The 19,446-nt window shown below is 37.2% G+C and overlaps 2 protein-coding genes across 3 annotated transcripts in view; one reads left to right on the forward strand and one right to left on the reverse strand.

Moving 5' to 3' along the window:
• Positions 1-239: 239 nt before the first annotated feature.
• On the reverse strand, positions 240-17,185 carry LOC116513067 (transmembrane protein 192-like). 2 transcript variants are annotated; one of them, XM_032223860.1, is made up of 7 exons: positions 17,066-17,111; positions 13,352-13,413; positions 12,875-13,021; positions 10,754-11,018; positions 7,797-7,931; positions 2,791-2,893; positions 240-1,902 (listed from the first exon to the last, which is right to left on the reverse strand). In XM_032223860.1, the coding sequence occupies exons 2-7, from the start codon at positions 13,370-13,372 to the stop codon at positions 1,779-1,781; spliced, it is 795 nt and encodes a 264-aa protein (XP_032079751.1). In that variant the 5' UTR covers positions 13,373-13,413; positions 17,066-17,111; the 3' UTR covers positions 240-1,778. The 2 variants fall into 2 exon arrangements, with proteins under 2 accessions (XP_032079751.1, XP_032079750.1); XM_032223859.1 differs by lacking the exon at positions 13,352-13,413 and having other exon boundaries at positions 17,066-17,185.
• Positions 17,186-17,400: 215 nt separating this feature from the next.
• The window catches only part of KLHL2 (kelch like family member 2), a 48,918-nt gene continuing 46,872 nt past the window's right edge, over positions 17,401-19,446 (forward strand). Inside the window, exon 1 of the mRNA XM_032223857.1 lies at positions 17,401-17,490. The gene's annotated coding sequence lies outside the window, so the exon portion shown is untranslated. The remainder of the gene's footprint in view (positions 17,491-19,446) is intronic.

The raw sequence follows: 19,446 nt of genomic DNA on the forward strand, positions 1-19,446 counted from the left end.
GAAATTAGGAGCTGGTGTAAGCAAATTAACTCAGACAATGCACTATACAAAGCACTTATGTATGTTAAATGAAAATGCATAAATAAAATGCTAAAAAAAAAGAATATCAGAGTTGGAAGGGACTTTAGAGGTAGCACTTTCCTGCTACCAATCACATTTGATAACATAGGTAGGCAACTTGATCTGCTAGACATAATTTTTTTCACAGGCATATTAATATAGTTACAGTTTGCAATAGATTAGGATTTATTGCATTTATTCATTTATCACATTTAATACAAAAGGTAGAACAAATTACATACAAACTATGATGAAATCTAAGTAACCTTTAAAAGGAAAGCTCATCTTATATATAAAATCTTACCTGTGCTTAATCCACAGCCAAAAAGACATGAAGGAATTAGTGTTAGAAGCAGTCAGTTGCAATATTAAGTTATTTCGTGCACTATACATGCATACATATATTTCAGTAAGCAGTGGATGGACAATTAGTTTGTATAATTTATAGCAGGATTGTTGGTACACGTTTGTTCTTCCCCAGACAAAATCACAGAATTATCTGATTTGTGGGAAAGTATGCCTTTCTGACTACAGAACACACAAAAATTACTCTTCATTGGCAGCAAAAAGACAGAGCAGGCAATTAACTATTAACAGAGAAAAAGGAAATTAAAAACTTTAGTCAAGCAGATCCCAGCAACTAATTTTCACTCAATTCAATAGGATCCACACACTTTTATCTACATATTTTGTGCAACAGCTTTCAGGGGGGAGACATCAGTAAGTATGGTAGGCCTGAGTATTTTCAACAATTATAACAGGTTTAAAGGGCAGAGGAGGTGGACTTTAATCCCATATGCAGTGATTAAAGAAGTAGCTTTTCAAAATAAAGAAGTAGATCTTAAGGAGGACATAAAAGCCAGAAACTAATGTTTCTTCACATTATAAACAATACCATACCATAAACCTCTAGGATAGAGATAGATAAATACTTACTTACAGCTGTTAATACACCCACACATTTAAAAAATATTTTCACATACTTTTCCATTCTTGTTCATTTGATTGTACACATAAGCAAGGTAGAAAGGCAATATTAGCTTTATTTTGATATCCATGATTTTAAAAGGTTCAATTTATATTTCCCATATTATATCCACATGGTCTTTCCAGTTTATGTAGCATACCCCAATTTTCCTCTTTCGGATATTCCTTTGCATGTAGGATTCTATTCTTTTATCACTATGCCTGCAGAAATGGAATCTCAGTGACTACAATTTTTTTTTAAAGGTATTAAACAGTTTTCCAGATGATTCTTCACTATTACTATAGTAACTTTATTTATCTCTGAGGAACCAGAGATACCAATAGCCTAATACTAATATATTCTTTTATAAATGTATCCAATAGTTTAACTGATAACCCAGATGTAAGGAGAAATGACCCTTAAATGAAGATGTTTTCCTTGTTGTATTTTTGAAAAGAACTAAATCCTGAACTACCATAGAAATCTTTGGCACTTTGGAAGAACAATCTGCGACTGACATAGAAAGAGAAATTTTCCCTATCTAAGGTCCACTTCCTGCACTGCAAAAACTTTTAGTAGAGACAACCATTTAAAAATATATATCCTTTAAAAAAAAAAGCTTTTCCAGTAATCCAGAAGTGAACCAACTGCTATTCAAAACGTGGAGTGGGCTTTTTCAGTACAACTTGCATTTTAGAGAATAAATCAGTGCTGGAAAAGTTTTTCTTCTACACTGCAGTCTTGAATACCACTAGCTTCTGTTCTGCTCGGGCATTAATGCCAATAGTCTCTTGCTAAGCAGGGCATTGTGTCGTTGAAGGTATTCAATCACATCACCTTGTTTTTCAACTACTTCTTCCAAACTTGAGATTTCTCTGAAAAGCAAAAATATAAAATAAAATCACACCATCATCCTAATTACATTTTCTTTTGCTGTTTTAACTTATTTCAAAAAGGTTGTTCTTGCCAGAGTGATGCTGGCTCAGGAATTCTGGGAGTTGAAGTCCACATAGTTCCCTACCCCTGCTCTAAAAGAGGGCTGTCAAACTCCTGGCCCATTGGCTGGATGTGTCACTTGCTGGCCATGCCCACGCCCAGTTTAGTGAAGGGGGGGGTTGTCCCGATATGTCATGTGATGCCGCTGTGACAATGTGAGTTTGACACTCCTGCTCTAGAATAATGAATCATGAGATTAATGTATCAAACTATCAGGGCTTAAAAAACACCGGAGTCAGTGCCAAGGATTCGTGACCTGACAAATGCGCGCACGACAAAAGCGCGCTGATGAAACCGCAGCGCAAAAACCGTGATGTCATAAACGCGCCCACAACAACGCGCCAACAAAACCATGCCCACAAAAGCACGATTTAAGTTAAGGTAAGGGAAGCGCGATTTAAGTTAAGGTAAGGGAAGCGCGATTTAAGTTAAGGTAAGGGAAGCGCGATTTAAGTTAAGGTAAGGGAAGCGCGATTTAAGTTAAGGTAAGGGAAGCGCGATTTAAGTTAAGGTAAGGGAAGCACGATTTAAGTTAAGGTAAGGGTTAGGGTTAGGTTCAGGGTTAGGTTCAGGGTTAGGGTTATTAGGTTGTTATTAGTTCTTTGTTGAAGATGTGCTTTTGTCGGCGCGCTGTTGTCAGCGCGCTTCTGCGCTCATTCATTGGCGCGGTTTTCTTGGCGCAGTTTCGTCGGCATGCTTTTGTCGAGCGCGCATTTGTCAGTGAACCCCAAGGATTTATTCAAGTTCAGCAAATTGTATACAAGTACCTAAATCCAACTTCTGAGGTAACTTGATTAGGATAAGAATACATCTTCTCTTCTTCTATTATATCAGGTCTTGGCTTTGCTCGGTTAAAGTTGCTTACCTTCACTTTGAAAACAAAGAAAAGATCAAATGTATTCTGCTATTATCGAACTATATTCAATTAAAAACAAACTTCATTTATAGAAAAAAAATCTATTCTGTTTCCTCTACAAAATGGAACTGTTCAAAGCATTTAAGTATAAAACAAGAAGCATAAAAAAATGAGTTTTCTTATTATTCAGACCCAGAGAAAAATCGGAGCCCAAACGATAAAGTTAAATAAAATGACAGAATCCAAAGTTGATTTAAAAGGAATTTTAACTCTTGTAGCATAAATAAATATTCTGCTTCCAAAGATAAAAATCCCTGCACATATTTCATTAAATATGTCTCTGAAGGTAATTAGTTATGAAAAAAAAATCACAACATGCTAAATATTCACATGGATGGAAACAGTTCATCAGAAAGGTTTATCTCAAGGTGTTTAGTAACCCAATGCAAACAATTTAGCAATTCTAGAATATACCCCAATACAAGCAAGAGAATAGGAAGGTTTTTTTTCTTTAGGCTTTTCTCTAAACAACAACAACCTGCATGGGCTAAGAATAGTTGGCTTAAGTCAAAACATGCCATCTTAGGGGCAGGGAAAAAGAAACTCTACAATTGTGTGGTTATTTTGTCTTTATAGAATGCAATCATGATCCTTTTTTAGCAATAGCAATAGCAGTTAGACTTATATACCGCTTCATAGGGCTTTCAGCCCTCTCTAAGCGGTTTACAGAGTCAGCATATTGCCCCCACAGTCTGGGTCTTCATTTTACCCACCTCGGAAGGATGGAAGGCTGAGTTAACCTTGAGCCAGTGAGATTTGAACCACCAAACTGCAGCTAACAGTCAGTTGAAGTGGCTGCAGTACTGCACTCTAACCACTGTGCCACCTCGGCTTTTTCATGGCATGTTTATAAGGAAAAGGTATTGATGTGTTATAACAACTGGAAAACTAGGATAATTTTTACTTATACAATAAAGGAAATTGAACCTCCCCCTTACGCATGCCTGAAGTCACAAGTTTTCAATCAGTGTGTGCTACTTGCTCTAACATATGCCATTGAAACTTGGACACTAACCTCACAATCGATACAAAAGATGCAAATGGCACAAAGAGCCATGAAAAGTTGCATGCTCGGCATTGCAAGACAAGATAGAAAGACCTGCACACGGATTCAAGAACAAAAAAAAGTATACAATATCATCAAGAGAATAAAAGAATTGAAATGGAAATGGGCTGGTCACATAGTAAGAATGGATGGCAGACGTAGAATGGATCAAGGCAGTCATAGATCCCACTTTGTAAGAAGTGTCCATGAAAGAGTCCTAAAAACAAGATGCATCAATGACATCAGCCAGTATTGTGGGCCCAACTGGCAAAAGAAAGCTCAGGACCGTATTGATTTTGAAACATGTGTAAGAGGCCTTCATCCTGAAGTGGATAGACAATGGCTAAAATGATGATGATGATGATGATTCTGGGTGAATGTGGAATACATCTTTTGGATGACTCTAGAGCAGGGGTGTCAAACTGGCAGCCCACAGCTGGATGTGTCATGCATAGGCCACGCTCACCCCAGCTCTGTGAAGGGAGAAAACGTTGCAATATGTTACGTGATAGCATGAGTTTGACACTCAAGAGAACAGGACCTGTTTTGGCATTTCATCAGTTTTCTTCCCCATCAAATAAAAAGGAAGGGGGAGCTGAAAACAGTGCCATCACTATCTTTCCCCTCTGCTCCAGAAAATAATAGGGGAAATGGGAACCCATAAGCAAAATCTTCCAGCCTGCTTTGTGCCAATAAGAAAACAAACAACCAAACAAAGCTTATTTGTTATCGGTGAGCAGAAATGGGTGAACTGGCTGAGCAAGGGGATCACTAGGTAATTTGTCATGTGGATACAACCATAATATATGATTATCTACCAGGAAATTCAATGGGGAAAAAAAGAAAATGGAGACATGTATTAACAGGGAAAGATCATGTCTCCATTTCAGCTATTTTTATACTTCATAGCAAGCTTAGTGTTCATTTGTTAATGCAGAGAAAACCCTTGTCAATTATTTGTGTGATGGGATATTTTGTTAGGAAATAAGGAGATGTGGCTTATGTACCATTCTTACTCTAAATCAAAGATTGGGTTCCTATTTAATTCCTTTTATTTATTTTTTTGAAAGGAGCATTAAAATGCTGTGTGGTATGAATTAAAGCAGATATGCTTGCTGAGTTGATGGGTAATGTATTCCCATACATTGTGGGAAGGGTGGGGAAGATCTGGCTAGGAAAAACTGTATAAAATTATCATCATTCACACCCAATATTTGGTTCTGCAAACATGTGTTCAGAATGAATGCTTGAATACTCCTTAGCCTTTAGCCAAAAAAGGGTTAGCAAACATACTGGAGAAGATTGTTTTTATTTATTTATTGGTCCCACATCAACACAATGCCTCATTCTCATCTACTCAATCAACAGCTCTGTGTGAACAGAAAAACTCTTCCTATCTCTACTGGAATTGCTTTACTAGGCCACCTGCTATGTAGGAAGAGGGCTGCATGACTGATCAGAGGAATATTTAAAGCAGGTGTGTCTACAAAGCTGTAAAAAGCTTTAGATGCATTTAGCTCTCAAGGTGCCTTAGAATTCAGGTATCAAAGCATAGATCAGATTACCCCAAAGTACACATTCGAAACAATTGTCATTTAAGAGGTGCCTAAAGGTAGCCAGTGGAGCAGAATCATAAAAGATGGGTGAGCTAGTGGTTTGATAATAAAGCAAAGCATTTTATTGTGCCATCTAAAAATAATATAACTATTTTTTTTCTGAAATAGAGGATTGTAAATCAGATAAAGAGACAGATGAGGGTGATTAACAACAATGTTCAGGAACAGAAGTAGAGAGAGTGGAATCGTGAGCATCTGCTGGGGCACAAAAGATGAATTAAGCAATATGAGGAAAACTCCTGCTTCATTTATGTATTGTTATATTGCACATACGTGTGTAGGGATAGAACCTGCATTCATGACACTCATTTCACCATTTTGTCAAAGCCATTGATTCTTAATTGAACATAGAATAATAGAGTTGGAAGGAACCTTGGAGATCTTCCAACCTTCCTGCTCGAGCAGGAGACCCTATGCCACTGCAGACAAACAGAACTAAAGAACTGTGTGGCACATAGAAGACTAGCTAATGTACTGTCTTACATATTTACAGCGATTTGTGTGCTGTCATACACATTGCCAGTGAAAATCAATATCACTGAGCAGGAAACAATAAAGGAAAACATTGAAGAATAGTAGAAGAAAGTAAAAAAATAAACAAACAACTGTGTAGATGAACAACATAGATTCTATGGCAGTGTTTCTCAACCTTGGCAACTTGAAGATGTCCGGACTTCAACTTCCAGCATTGCTGGCTGGGGAATTCTGGGAGTTGAAGTCCGGACATCTTCAAGTTGCCAAGGTTGAGAAACACTGTTCTAAGGTTATGTGGAGGTCTGGATTCAAAGGGCAAAAGGGGATCCCACTTTGCTTTTTGAATTTGGGTTGCTGCACAGACTTATTATATACAGTAGTAAAGCATTAAGGGGGAAAGATACCCAGCATGGTTCTTGTGAGCCCTTTTGAATTTTCAATAATTCTACATAAATATGACCTAAATGTTGAGAATCATTTTCTTCAATAAACAAATTAACAAGTATGTTTTTGATTCATATATACTTTTAGGAGTTGTGTGGAGATAAGATCGTGTTTTAAATCATATTTATGCAGAAATATTGAAAATCCAAAAGGATTCACAAGCTTCTAAGCCACGCTCTATATATTTTGCTACTTCAAAGTGCTATTTTGCTTCCATTACACTTAAAAGGATGCCTCAGAAGCTAGCTAAAATCTGACTTTATGTTGCTATTGTGTATTAAATGAGACATTACCCATCACATACTTTTTTGTTCTAGGTTCTAAATTTTATTTCTTTCATTGTATACAGTGGGAAACTATAGAGTCAAAGAAACAGAAAAAGCAGCAAGTCCAATAAAAATCCACAATACTCGAAAGCCAACTCCTGTGAAACAGCAGTTTACAGATTATTCACATACACCTTAACTCTTTAAAATAGATTCACTAGCATGGCTTGAAAATAATAGCATGGTGTCATTTTTGTCTTCTTTGCTGCAATAACTTATAGAATTATCTTACTTTACTGTCAAATGCTACATTCTCTTGACAGTTTTAGCTTTTTTCATCCTAAGAAAGAGACCAGAGAATGTTATTATTCTTATAGGACTACATCTTGTGCTTGAGTCTTTCTAACAATCTCTGAATTGTGCAAATATATCTTGCAATATGTATTTTGCTCTTTCCTTCCTCAGCTTCCATGTACCCAGTAAGAAATAAAGAGCCTTGAACTATTCATGAAGAGATGTAGCTGCTTATCAGTGCCAGGCAAAAAGCTTCTCAAAGCAGCTGCTTTGCCACAAAAGATGGCTCTCACTGCCAAGGGAAGAATTTCTTTATCAACAGCTGCATTTTGTATGCTCTATTTTTGTGCTGTACACTGCCCCAAGCCCTTGGGATACACCAGCGTAAAAGTTGAAAGATGTAAGTGTCATGCAAACAATTGCAGCTTGCAGTTCCACCACCACAAAAATTAAGTTCAGTAACATCCGCATCTTTGTCCTCGTTTAAAGTTAACCATTTTCCCCCCAAATGTATTAAATTACATACTTTTTCTCAGCATCATATAGAATAACACTGAAAGGACCAGTAGTATGATTTCTGATAATATAAATATTAGGATGACAGCTTGTAAATTTTTTGCAGCCCTCTTAAATCAAATTCATGTTAAAATAATACTTTAAAAACAGAATGAGAGTGGGTGGCTTAATTACCCTAACAAGGCAAAGAAACAATTCTCACCTGTGTAGACAACCAGACATATCAATGAACATATCAATTCCATAGCTAAGATTCCCAGCATGAAGCAGAGATACATTTTATTGTGATTAGGAAACGAATGTTGCAGTGACACTATCAGCAATAAAGCCACATTTCCTATTAAAAACAAACAGGACACATTAGAAACAGAAATATGGTCAGTTTCTCCCACAAAGCCACATTGGTTGAAAGTCAAGATCTTGTGATGACCACTAAAACAGTGAAGGGTAGTTTAGATTTTTCCAAATATAGCTCAAAATTAACCCTTCTATTTAAATAATAATGATGCAATAACTTTAAACCAGATTGTATGCAACAGATAACCTTGATCAATAGGCCATTAAAATAAATCCATACACAGCTCACTCTAATGACCCAAAATAGAAACAAACAGAAAATGAATTAACTGTCTGCAGGGCTAGGGCTTGAATTCAATTCTCCCCTTCATTATGCCTTCCAGAACAATTCAGTCACCACTGATTAACCGTGTAAAGGTCCTAGATTAATCTTTACAGTAGTGGGCTAGACTTACTGAAATGATATATACTATTTATTTTGATTGGATTTACACCAGTCCCACACCAGCTTTCAGGAGTAATATTATGAACATATATAAGGCTATTCTGGGTCAAATTAATATACAGATTAACTGGGTACTGTCTAATCAATGGTATCTTTCAGCAACCATAGCTCAATTCTTTCTAGGATGGTTTTTTAAAAAAAATCTTGGTCTTTTAGGGATGTGATGATTTTAACAATCACTTCAATCATTTGCTCTCTGTATCCAAATGTAAGAGCACATTACCACTGTTTTATTTTGTGTAATATGAAATGTTGTTATCCCCCTCCAGGACCTTCCTGTATCAGTTCTGCCTTATATATACAGAATTGTACAGTGTCTGCTTGTTATACAGGTGTCCGCTTGTTTGAGCTGGGCTGCTGGGATGACTTTTATATTTTGGGATGACTGTACCGAGAAAAAAGCCCACTCTGGCTGTACCTTACCATCCTTCTCAAGAACACCCACCTCATAAGGATGAGACAGCATAGAAGGATTTATAAGTGAAATGATCATTAGCATTACGTAAAAGGACAATATATTTTTTTCCCATAGGAGCATATACACAAGCACTAGATCTTCAAGAGAATGCATCATCTGTTTAAATAGTTATCGGCCATCTTGTCAATCACTATCACTAGAGCTCTATCTAGTGGCCCCATTCCAGTGGTGCACATCTAACATGACTACAGATAGGCATCAATCTGTAGATTGTTGATTGGTTCAAACTGCAATTTGGGTATTACAAAATGTTACAAATACTGAAATGCCAGATGCTTAATTTAGAATATATTTTTTTCATTACAGAATAAGTAAACTTGTTTTCAAAGGGTGCTCATTAACTTAGTTTTTAATGTATGGAAAAAGGTTTTTATTCTATCCAGTTAAGCAAGTTTAAACCTCTCAGTGGCAAGTGTTAGTCCAGAGAAGAAGTGCTACCGAGAGTATCAGATCATTTTTTATTTATTGCAAGGTTCCATTGAACAGAATTTTGCAAGACTGAAACTATTCTTCCCCTTCTGTCTTATTGGTTCCTTCTGAAATGCTTCCCATCCTTTTCCCTCCTACAAACTCTTATCAGATGTTGCCCAGACTGCTAGTCATTCTCCCACATGGTCATCCCCAACATTCTCATATAAAATGGGAAAACTTGCAGCCACAACATTCTTATCTTGTTTCATAATTAGATAATCAAGGAATAGAAATGTAACACATATAATTAAAGGTTGAGTTAGAAACATAAATTTAAAAATGAAAATATGTGGTACTACCAAAAGAACAAATAATCTCTCCAGTTGGATAAGATTGCATATTTTAATTTAATACCAATTTAATATTTGTTTTATGTTCAGAGTGCATGCCATTTTACATCTAAATGTACTACTTATTTCTACAAGCCAATGAAACTAAGATATGGTAACTTATAAGAGTGGACTTACTGTCTTACTATAGTGGGCAGGATCTAAACCAATAGACCCAAGATAAAAGCTTTCAAGTAAATATTAATCTAGATAATATCCTGTTTCCCCGAAAATAAGACTTCCCCTGATAATAAGCCCAATTGGACTTTTGAGCGCATGTGCTAAAATAAGCTCTCCCCTGAAAATAAGCTCTCCCTGAAAATATTGCAATGCAGCAGCATCTATGACATGACCACGCTCGCTGCCTCCTGCACCTCAAAAGTAATAAGACTGGCCAAAAAATAAAGCCAAGTGCTTATTTCGAGGGTCAAAAGAAAATAAGACCCTGTCTTATTTTCGGGGAAACATGGTATAAACTATTTGAAACCAGACTAGAGTATATTAAAAGTTGATAAACTTTCATCCTTGAAAGCAAGGCCAAAAGCCAATTTAAAGGATGTTTCAAACAATATCTTACATTTATTTTGTAGCAGATGACACAGTCCTAATGAAAAAGTGCCTTGATACATTCTTGATCTCTAGAGAATTAGGACCGCTGGTGTTACTGCAAATTTTCTATGCATGCAAAGAGGTTAAAAATACAGACATGATACTCATATCTATGGAATTATTTACACATAGTGGGCCTGGTACAATTAAGACAACACATTATCATTTTTCACAGTAGAAGTAACCATTACTCAGCAGTGGCTCTGTTTGTAAGTATTTAAAAAGTCTGAGCAGGATTTTATACTATGTATTAATTATAGCTATAAGAGTGATTTGTTTCAGTTACTAGAAGAAAAGTTGCAACTTATCAGAATGAGATATATCAGGACAAAATTAAAGTCACAAAAATTTCCACCATAGTTGTGTAACATCATTACTGCATACTGAAATACCTGAATTTAGATAGAAAACATTAATTTAATTAAGTTAAGCATTATTTAAGTAAAATAACCAAATATGTTATGGCTTACCTGTTGACTGAATTAATAGGGGAACCCTTTTAAGATGTCTTGTGGTTCGGTAGATGCGGAGGTAACCTTTGCTTCTAGCTTTGCTGTGATGAAAGTGAATGTATCGTTCCAGGAACAGATGAAGCATCCAGAGAATTACCTTGGCAATCGTTATAGTAGTCTGTACTTTAAAAGGATAAGTGTAGTTTTCAGGGCATGTGTCTTCACCTGAATCATTATAAGAACAAATCACCCCCGTCACAAATGCCAACACAACGAAAGTAACCTAAAGAAAGAAAGATATTAAATAATTATATGCACTAATAAAGTATCAGTCAGGTTTCATACAAGCTATTTATTCCTATTAAGCATCTTTACTTTGTTTTTGTTGTGAGCTGAATTATTGTACTGTTTCAACTGGGAATGCCTGCATTTCCTGGTTCGGGAACAATATCACTATAACCCAATTCTAAGCATGCTAAAATGTTATAATGTAAATAGGCACCCCAAGATATAGTTGTGCACAGATTTAGGGCACTTTATAACAACTCGAAGGGTCATAAAAAAAGTCTGTAAGATTCAGCTTTGGCTTGCTTCAAGGAGTGATTGGGGTTGTTCAATGCATAAGGGCATTATGGGAACTCCCCAACTTATGATAAGGTATGCTATTTCATTAAACTTTCCAAGACACCAGAGTTATTTTTTCTCAGTTCAGGAAGTCTGGATTTACACATGGGGCCAGTTTTCATCAGCCTGTTTCTGGCAAATGGTATGGCCAAAGTTCCTATATAAAGATTCTAACATGAAGCAGTAAGTTAATGATAAATTTTGAGAGTCAACATTGTTTATTACAGTCAACATTCCAGTATTCAAGGAATATACCACAACACTACTGCCAGTACATGTGTACAGACAGGGATTAAAACATAAACTAGCAATAAAACATCAAGATTCGGGTATAGTTATCAAAAAGCTTTGACATTTGTGATACTTAACATCCAACTGACAAATTTAACTTGCAAATATGCATCCATTTTAAAATAAAAAAGTCTATTTAGGTGACTTGCAACTTATGACTTGAATTCAAAAACTGTCTTGCCAAAATATTAGAAATATTGAAACTTTCACTTCAGGGAAATAGGAACTCATTCAGAAAAGGGGAAATACAGTTTCTGCTTTATAATGTTTTTCACTTGTTGTAATCTGTCCCGAACATGATGAAGGTAGTGGCCATGTTCATTCACTTGTAAAGCAGGGAGTTACTTATTCTGGTTTTAATACATGTCACTGCTTCTGTCATCAAGCTTTCAGAGTTATGTTTTCTTCCTTCCCTCACCCTCTATACATACACATACACTGAAGCATACCTCTCTTTTATTACATCCACAATACTGCTTGGCATATGCCGAAACTGTTTTGATTGCTCTATTTCATTTTGTTAATAGTTACTAGTCAGTAAGGAGACTTGGCAATTCAGATCCCATTACTGGAAGAATAACAAAAGCTAGATTTATTAGTTTATGGCAATAGAAATAGGAATCTTTTGCACACTCCATTTTGTGTTTAATTTTCTCAGTTGAGATATGATTCCCACACTGAAAGTTGACAAAACTGTAACAGTAAATACAGTGTATCTCAGTACTCAACATAAATTCATTCTGAGAGGCACACTGACTACTACAAAATCTGTCAAACGAACAAGGTGACTTCCCACTTTGTTTTAGCTGGAAAGAACTTTGTCCTTTTTCCTAGCATGGCCAACTCCCTGTCCACCCTCTGCGGTAGTCCCCCTCTTCCTTTTGCTGTGCCAGGGTACCAGGACAACATTTTCGCATCAAAATGCATTGAGTACCAAATTCAACAAGTTCTGAAGCAGTCGAATACTGAGGTACCATTGTAATAATGATGGGGCAAGACTTTCTTAAAGGATACTAGATGTCTCTGCCACTTTTAAAAGACCAAGAAGAAAACATTGAGATAAATGTCTTTCTGCTGGGGAAAGAGCAATTTAGGTGGTAGAGAGAAAAAATTGGTATTCCTAATTTGTTGGTTAGCTAAGTGAAATAGCTAACCACTGATCTTCAGGCAAGCTAAGTTGATCTTTTGCATAACTCCACATTTATTATTTTTATTTCAACTTACATGCAAAAGCAATAAAACATTGGCAACAAAGACTGTAGGTATAGCATGGAACTCTGGATGAAGCCTGGAATGTAATGTATGGCGTGGAAGAAGTGGTGCATCAAGTAGAGGATCATCATCCATACTCTGTGTTACCTCCAAGGACCCCTGAAACAGATGATAGTTTTTTAAACCAGAAATTCAAAATAACTTACATAGTATGCAGAAATCAATTATGCTATTTCTGCAGGTTGTCTCACATTAGAAAGAGCCGTACATTTCAAAAAGCAAAATATTTCCAACAAAACCTATGTGATTACTTAGATATCCCCTATTAGGCTAAATAGGATTTAACATCATCTACAGAGAATTATAGTTATCATGTAATTTTAGAATTACCCAGATTACAGCAATGAAGGTTTGGAGTATAGAAAAAGACCTTCCCTTCCCAAGAAAATGTTGCTATAAAAACAGCATAAATCCAAATAAAATATTTACCTCAGCATCCACTAATAACATCCTCAGGCGTCCTTACTCTTTACACTGTATATAATCCCTCCCTGCGAGAAGCAATTTGATTTATTTAAATCTATATGTGACCTAAAGAATAATATTTTAACACACTAGGAACTTTTTATTAAGAAGCATGTTTACCATTTTCAGATCCTTCAAGTATAACATTAATTAAATACATTTTCCCCAACTTTGAGACTCATCTTTTCATGATACTTTTATTTTGAATTTTGCAAACCTCCCTTTGAAACACAGAATTAGGTGTGTTTCTAATTAGGATTTTCTTCTAATTAACTTATTTAAAATTTAAGTTTTATAACCTTGGACAAAAAATAAATAAAAATCCATCTAATACATACTAATAAGTCAACAAACAGCTGACAACAAACTACATAATCTTTGTACAAGGAAGCTAGTACATTTCACATTAAATTGAATACAGACCTGAAAATGCTACTTTTGTGTATATTTTTCAACATAAAATCTTTTTTAAATTTGTTTACTGTTAACAATTGCAAGCATTTTTTTTTCATTCTCAATATATTCTTTCAACTGGAGCAAAAAGACCTTTAAAACATGCTCAGTTTTCCCATTCAATTTGATGGGTAATGATCAGAAATAGTCAAAGCAAAACTGTCAAGTAGATAGCTGAGTATAACTGAAGCTTTTCTGTGAATAAATCCCCATAAATCTACTTTATTATTTGTTAATTTTTATGCAGCCACCTCAAACAAATTCATTTCCTTCTGGGCAGAATAAATATATTTAAACTAAAAAAGATTTTAGATACTGTTGGCCAGGGAGGTATTTTCTAAATTTATTAATACAAAACCATGATCTTAGGATTTTAGAACAAAAAGTATTTACTAGCATTTAACCATTTCTCCTATTTGTGCTATAGTAATACATTTTGTTTCTAATAAAAACAACATTTTGAATTGGAATTTGGTATCATGGAAGTTATATTTTCAAATAAAGCAAGTCAATCACTATTGAAGAGAAACAGCCTGGTCTTCAGAATCAAGGTAGTTAGTATTTGGGAAAACTGTCTGGTTTTCAGGGGCATCCTTATATTTCAGACTTTATAAAAGAATATACCAACTCTGTAGTTCAATATTAACAGGAAGTAGGAGGCACAGTGGTTCAGTAATTTAAAGGGGAAGGACTGTGATGGTTCGAGACCTAACGTTTCCTGTGGCAGGGTCATGTGCCTCCGCTTCTGCCATCCTAGCAGTTTGAAAGCATGCTAAATGCAAATAAATAAGTACCACTTTGGTGTGGGGAGAAAAACTGCACTAAATGTGCTAAATCCAACCCTTGTCTGAATGCAATGCCTGACCCCAAGCTTGTTGCTCACTGTGGTGCACTATGGATGGCGCATGAGCATGAAACAAATAGATTAGCAGTCTTAGGCAGTCAAACAACCACTCTGTATTAACACAGTATTAGTCTCCTAGCTAATGTACTATCGCTGTACACTGAATAAAATAATGGGAAGTAGTAAGAAGTCAGTTTTAAGAGTGCTAACAATGTAATCAGTGGTGGGATACGACCTGTACAGGCATAGCAGTGCCTGGCTGGGAGCATCAGGTACCATTCTGTTATGGTGCTCCAGAGGGCCCCCTGCCCCTCTTGCTCCTTTCCTGTATTTGAGATGTTTGGGGCTTCCACACACACGCATGGCACCTGTGTGATGCTCCGCTGAGCAGCTGGAGAGGGGTTCTACCACAAAACCGCGGACGACAAAATCGTGGTCAACGAAAGCGCGTATGTGACGTCATCACAGCGCGACGAAAAAGATCGAAAAAGATAGAAAAATGTAAAAATAAAGCTAAAACCTTCCCCTAACCCCCCCCAAACCTAACCCTAAACCTAACCCTAACCCTTAACCTAACCCTAACCCTTAACCTAACCCTTACCTTTATGTGAATCGGCTTGCTGTAATTTAATTTTTATTTCAATTTTTCGATCTTTTTCGTCGCGTTGTGATGACGTTACATACGCGATTTCGTCGACCGCACTTTTGTGGAACGCGCTTTTGACGGGTCACGCTGGAGAGGTGCTGGCGGTAAGTATGCATGCACGCGCTGCGCGCATGTGTTGCATGCATTTATGTGGTGGATGCCCGGCCCCGTTGCACCATACCAGTTGCACCAGGCTCTAGAACCCACCATAGAATGTAATGTATAGATGTTTATTGAAATGTATATCCTATTGGATAAAATTTATATGTAGGCTCAAACATAATACATCTTAATTTCACATGTTTCACCTTCCATAGAGAAAGGGATCAAATTATCATTCCTGACAGACAAAGGAAGAAAGATAATCAGTTCTAGTCAACACGACCAATAATGAAGAAAAGTCAATTCTAATAGCTGGTGACTAATGTATCTTTAATCAATGTATTACACTCTAATTTTTTAATTACAAAATTGTTTTTCAAATACATAATTACATTTTGGAAAGCTAGTGCAAGACACTGAAAGCAGCCCTTATTTTGACAGAAAGGTTAACATCCTGCACAGAACTTATTTTCAATGTCAAAATCAGCCATCGCAGATAGGCAAACAGAATCATCTCAAGCATCTCTCTGTCTCTAAATCAATTATTGATTCTACTGAAATCCTAGCAAACTATGTGCAAATTCATATTTGTGTTTGTGTGTATGTGTGTGGGGTGGTGGTGAATCCTGACCTTTTATATTTGTGTGCTCAAGACCAGTTTTATAAATGTTGGTAGAACATAAAACAAAGCTTGATTTACCTAACAATGCTTCTGGCACTTTTAACATCAGCATTTTGGTAAAAAGGATTTCAAGCCAAAATAGGGAAAGGAGGAAACAGAAGAGGAAAACCTAGGATATTAAGCATAACTATAACTAACAATGAGGACAATTAATCAATGAAATAGATTGACTTCAGAGGTTGTAGGTGCTTGCTTCATCACTGGAGGCTTTTAAAGAAGAAACAGGACAGTCACTTGTCTGAAATGGTAGAGGGGGGTTGGACTAGAAGACCTCCAAGGCCCCTTCCAGCTCTATTCTGACTATGCCAGGCACAAATTCATCCCCGTCACATACATGCTTCAGTTCACACGTCCAGGGTTTGGCTCACTAGATCGTGTGAAAATACCTGGAAAGTCCTACTAAAATTAACCCCAAGATCTCGCCAAGCAAAATATATGCTCTCTGTCTCCAAAGAGAAATGAAAGAAAACCAGCGCCATCACATGATGGTAACGAGACGCCTCCAAACCCGAGACTAGCCCTCCCGGTATATCCCTCAACTAGAATAGGATCATTATATTTGGTTGGCATCGACAGCGGCCGCACTCAGATTCGTTTGCAGAGCGTCGGGCTGAGGGCAATAACCGAGCGAGGGGATGGGGTGTCAGGGCGAGCCTAAGCCGATTGTTCCAAGACAGTGTTTCCCAATTTTGGCAACTTGAAGATGTCCGGACTTCAACTCCCAGAATTCCCCAGCCACCTGGCTGGGGAATTCTGGGAGTTGAAGTCCGGACATCTTCAAGTTGCCAAGGTTGGGAAACACTGCTCTAAAACCTCGGGAGTCTGAACCCCCTTAACTGTGTGCAAACCCCGCACCGTCGCCTCTTTCCCGACACAAGTCCATAGGAGCGTCCCTAGTAACCTAACAAACACTATATTCACGCCAGGGGGATCCCCATCACCGGTACTCACGTTATCCAGAGAACGCAACTGCCGCCGCCCACCTGAAGCCGAAGCTCCCGCCATGGCGGGCTGCTCCCGCAGCTGCTTCCGGCGCCCCGCCCCCTTTGTTGCAATAAAGGAAACAACCCGCCACCTCGCTTCTCGTGCGCGACGTTGCGCAACCTCGACTTTTGGGTCCACTCCAAAGGCCCCGCCCACTTTCTATTGGCGCTGTTATTGGAGGCGCGTGGCTCTTAAAAAAACCCCGCCTCTCTCGAGGGACCCGCCTACCCCAAACGTAGTACGCTGTTCTGCCTGAGGGCCGTTCGCTTTGCCTCAGGGGTAGCTTCTTTTTACCTGCCGATTACGCGTTTGAGGTGGGTGGGTTCCTTCCGATTTTCAGGCAGCGGAAGCCCGAAGCGACGGAGAGCAGAAGGATAAAATTGACAAAAGGGGTAAAATGCGTTTCTGAAAGCACAACAACTTAGTCTTGTCATAACTAAGAGCAGTGTTTCCCAACCTTGGCAATCTGAAGATGTCCGGACTTCAACTCCCAGAATTCCCCAGCCAGCATTCGCTGGCTGGGGAATTCTGGGAGTTGAAGTCCGGACATCTTCAAGTTGCTAAGGTTGGGAAACACTGACTAAGAGAACAATACAATGAGTGCAGTTGCTGATCCTATGCATCTGGCCATGAGGCATTTAAATGCGACCCCTTAAAAATTGCATTTGAGAATTGGATAGGCACTCTACCTACAAGAGGTGACTTTTCACTCAGGCATGCTGTCATAAGACTGTGTGCCTCTGTTGATTCCTTTAGGGATGTTTTTGCATTGGTTGAAGTCTCGGATACGTCATTTATTTATAATGTGCATTTTGTGATTCTTTTTGTCATCAGTGTTTATATAAATCACATGCATGTTATATAAAGTAATGCTTGGGTGTTGGAAGATTAAAACTATGCTTGGTACAATGCAGTTGTCTGGTTAGGGATTTTTGTTTGGAATGCTGGAGTGCCATTTTATGATTTCTGTTTTGTTTAGGCATTTTGCTTTTTATGAAACAAATATGCATTTCGTTGTGTTTTAATTATAGCAATGGTCCTATAGAGTTGAGCCGAGGTGGCGCAGTGGTTAGGGTGCAGTACTGCAGGCCACTTTAGCTGACTGTGATCTGCAGTTCAGCGGTTCAAATCTCACTGGCTCAAGGTCGACTCAGCCTTCCATCCTTCCGAGGTGGGTGAAATGAGGACCCGGACTGTGGGGGCAAGTTGCTGACTAAATTTGCTAAAAAATTTGTAAAACGCTTAGAGAGGGCTGAAAGCCCTATGAAGCGGTATATAAGTCTAATAAACAAACAAATAAATAAATAAATAAATAATCCAAATTCATATGGCACACAATTAGTCTCACCAAGCTGATTGTACTTTAGTTATAAGTATTAATCATCCTGGTAATAGACCAGGATAAAGAAAATGTGATGCAAACAATTTTTAAACTAAAAAATATTAAAACAAAAATTACACAAATTTTAAAAAAGAACAACAAGTATATTACATATTACAAGTATATTACATATTACACAGTATATCTATTACAAGTAATAGACCAGGATAAAGAAAATGTGATGCAAACAATTTTTAAACTAAAAAATATTAAAACAAAAATTACACAAATTTTAAAAAAGAACAAGAAGTATATTATACAGGTAGTCCTTGACTTATGACCATAATTGAGCCCAAAATTTCTATTGCTAAGCGAGACAGTTGTAAGTGAATTTTGCCCCATTTTATGACCATTCTTGGCAGAGTTGTTAAGTGAATCACTGCAGTTGTCAAGTTAGTAACACAGTTGTTAAGTGAATCAGGATTCTCCATGGACTTTGCTTCTCAGAAGGTTGCAAAAGGAGATCACATGATCCCAGGATACTGCAACTGTCATAAATATATGTCAGCTGCCAAATGTCTGAACTTTAATCATGTGACTATGGGGATGCTGCTGTGAAAAACTCACTTTTTTCAGTGCAATTGTAATTTCAGATGGTCACTAAGTGAAGTTTTGTAAGTTGAAGACCACCTCTACAAACACACACTCACACACTAACCCAACTGTTAGCCTACATTCCTAACAATAAGTAAATATTTACAGAATTGATAGACTAGTGATAGAATTGAGATAATTCTTGATAGACATATCAAGACACTAATTTCTTTAGTCTTTTTTAAAGCTCTCAATACAGGTAGTCCCCAACTTACAACCACAATTGGGACTGGAAATCCATTTCTAATTTGTTGTATGTTGATGCATCCATATGATCAGACCTGCTTTTACATATTTTTCATAGTGGTTGCTAAGCAAACAGCATGGTTGTTAAACCAACCAATTTTTCCAAATGGGCTTTTTTTTTTTTTGC

The sequence above is a fragment of the Thamnophis elegans genome, chromosome 9, assembly GCF_009769535.1.
Source record: "Thamnophis elegans isolate rThaEle1 chromosome 9, rThaEle1.pri, whole genome shotgun sequence".
Lineage (NCBI taxonomy): Eukaryota > Metazoa > Chordata > Lepidosauria > Squamata > Colubridae > Thamnophis > Thamnophis elegans.

Excerpts from the sequence above, each read along its gene's own strand:
- LOC116513067 (XM_032223859.1), bottom strand. The coding sequence starts at position 17,119 with ATGGCGGGAGCTTCGGCTTCAGGTGGGCGGCGGCAGTTGCGTTCTCTG. Across the intron at positions 11,019-12,874 it reads ATGTTTTATTGCTTTTGCAT|GTTACTTTCGTTGTGTTGGC; the intron begins GTAAGTTGAAAT and ends TTCTTTCTTTAG. Across the intron at positions 1,903-2,790 it reads ACCTCAGAAGTTGGATTTAG|AGAAATCTCAAGTTTGGAAG; the intron begins GTACTTGTATAC and ends TTTGCTTTTCAG.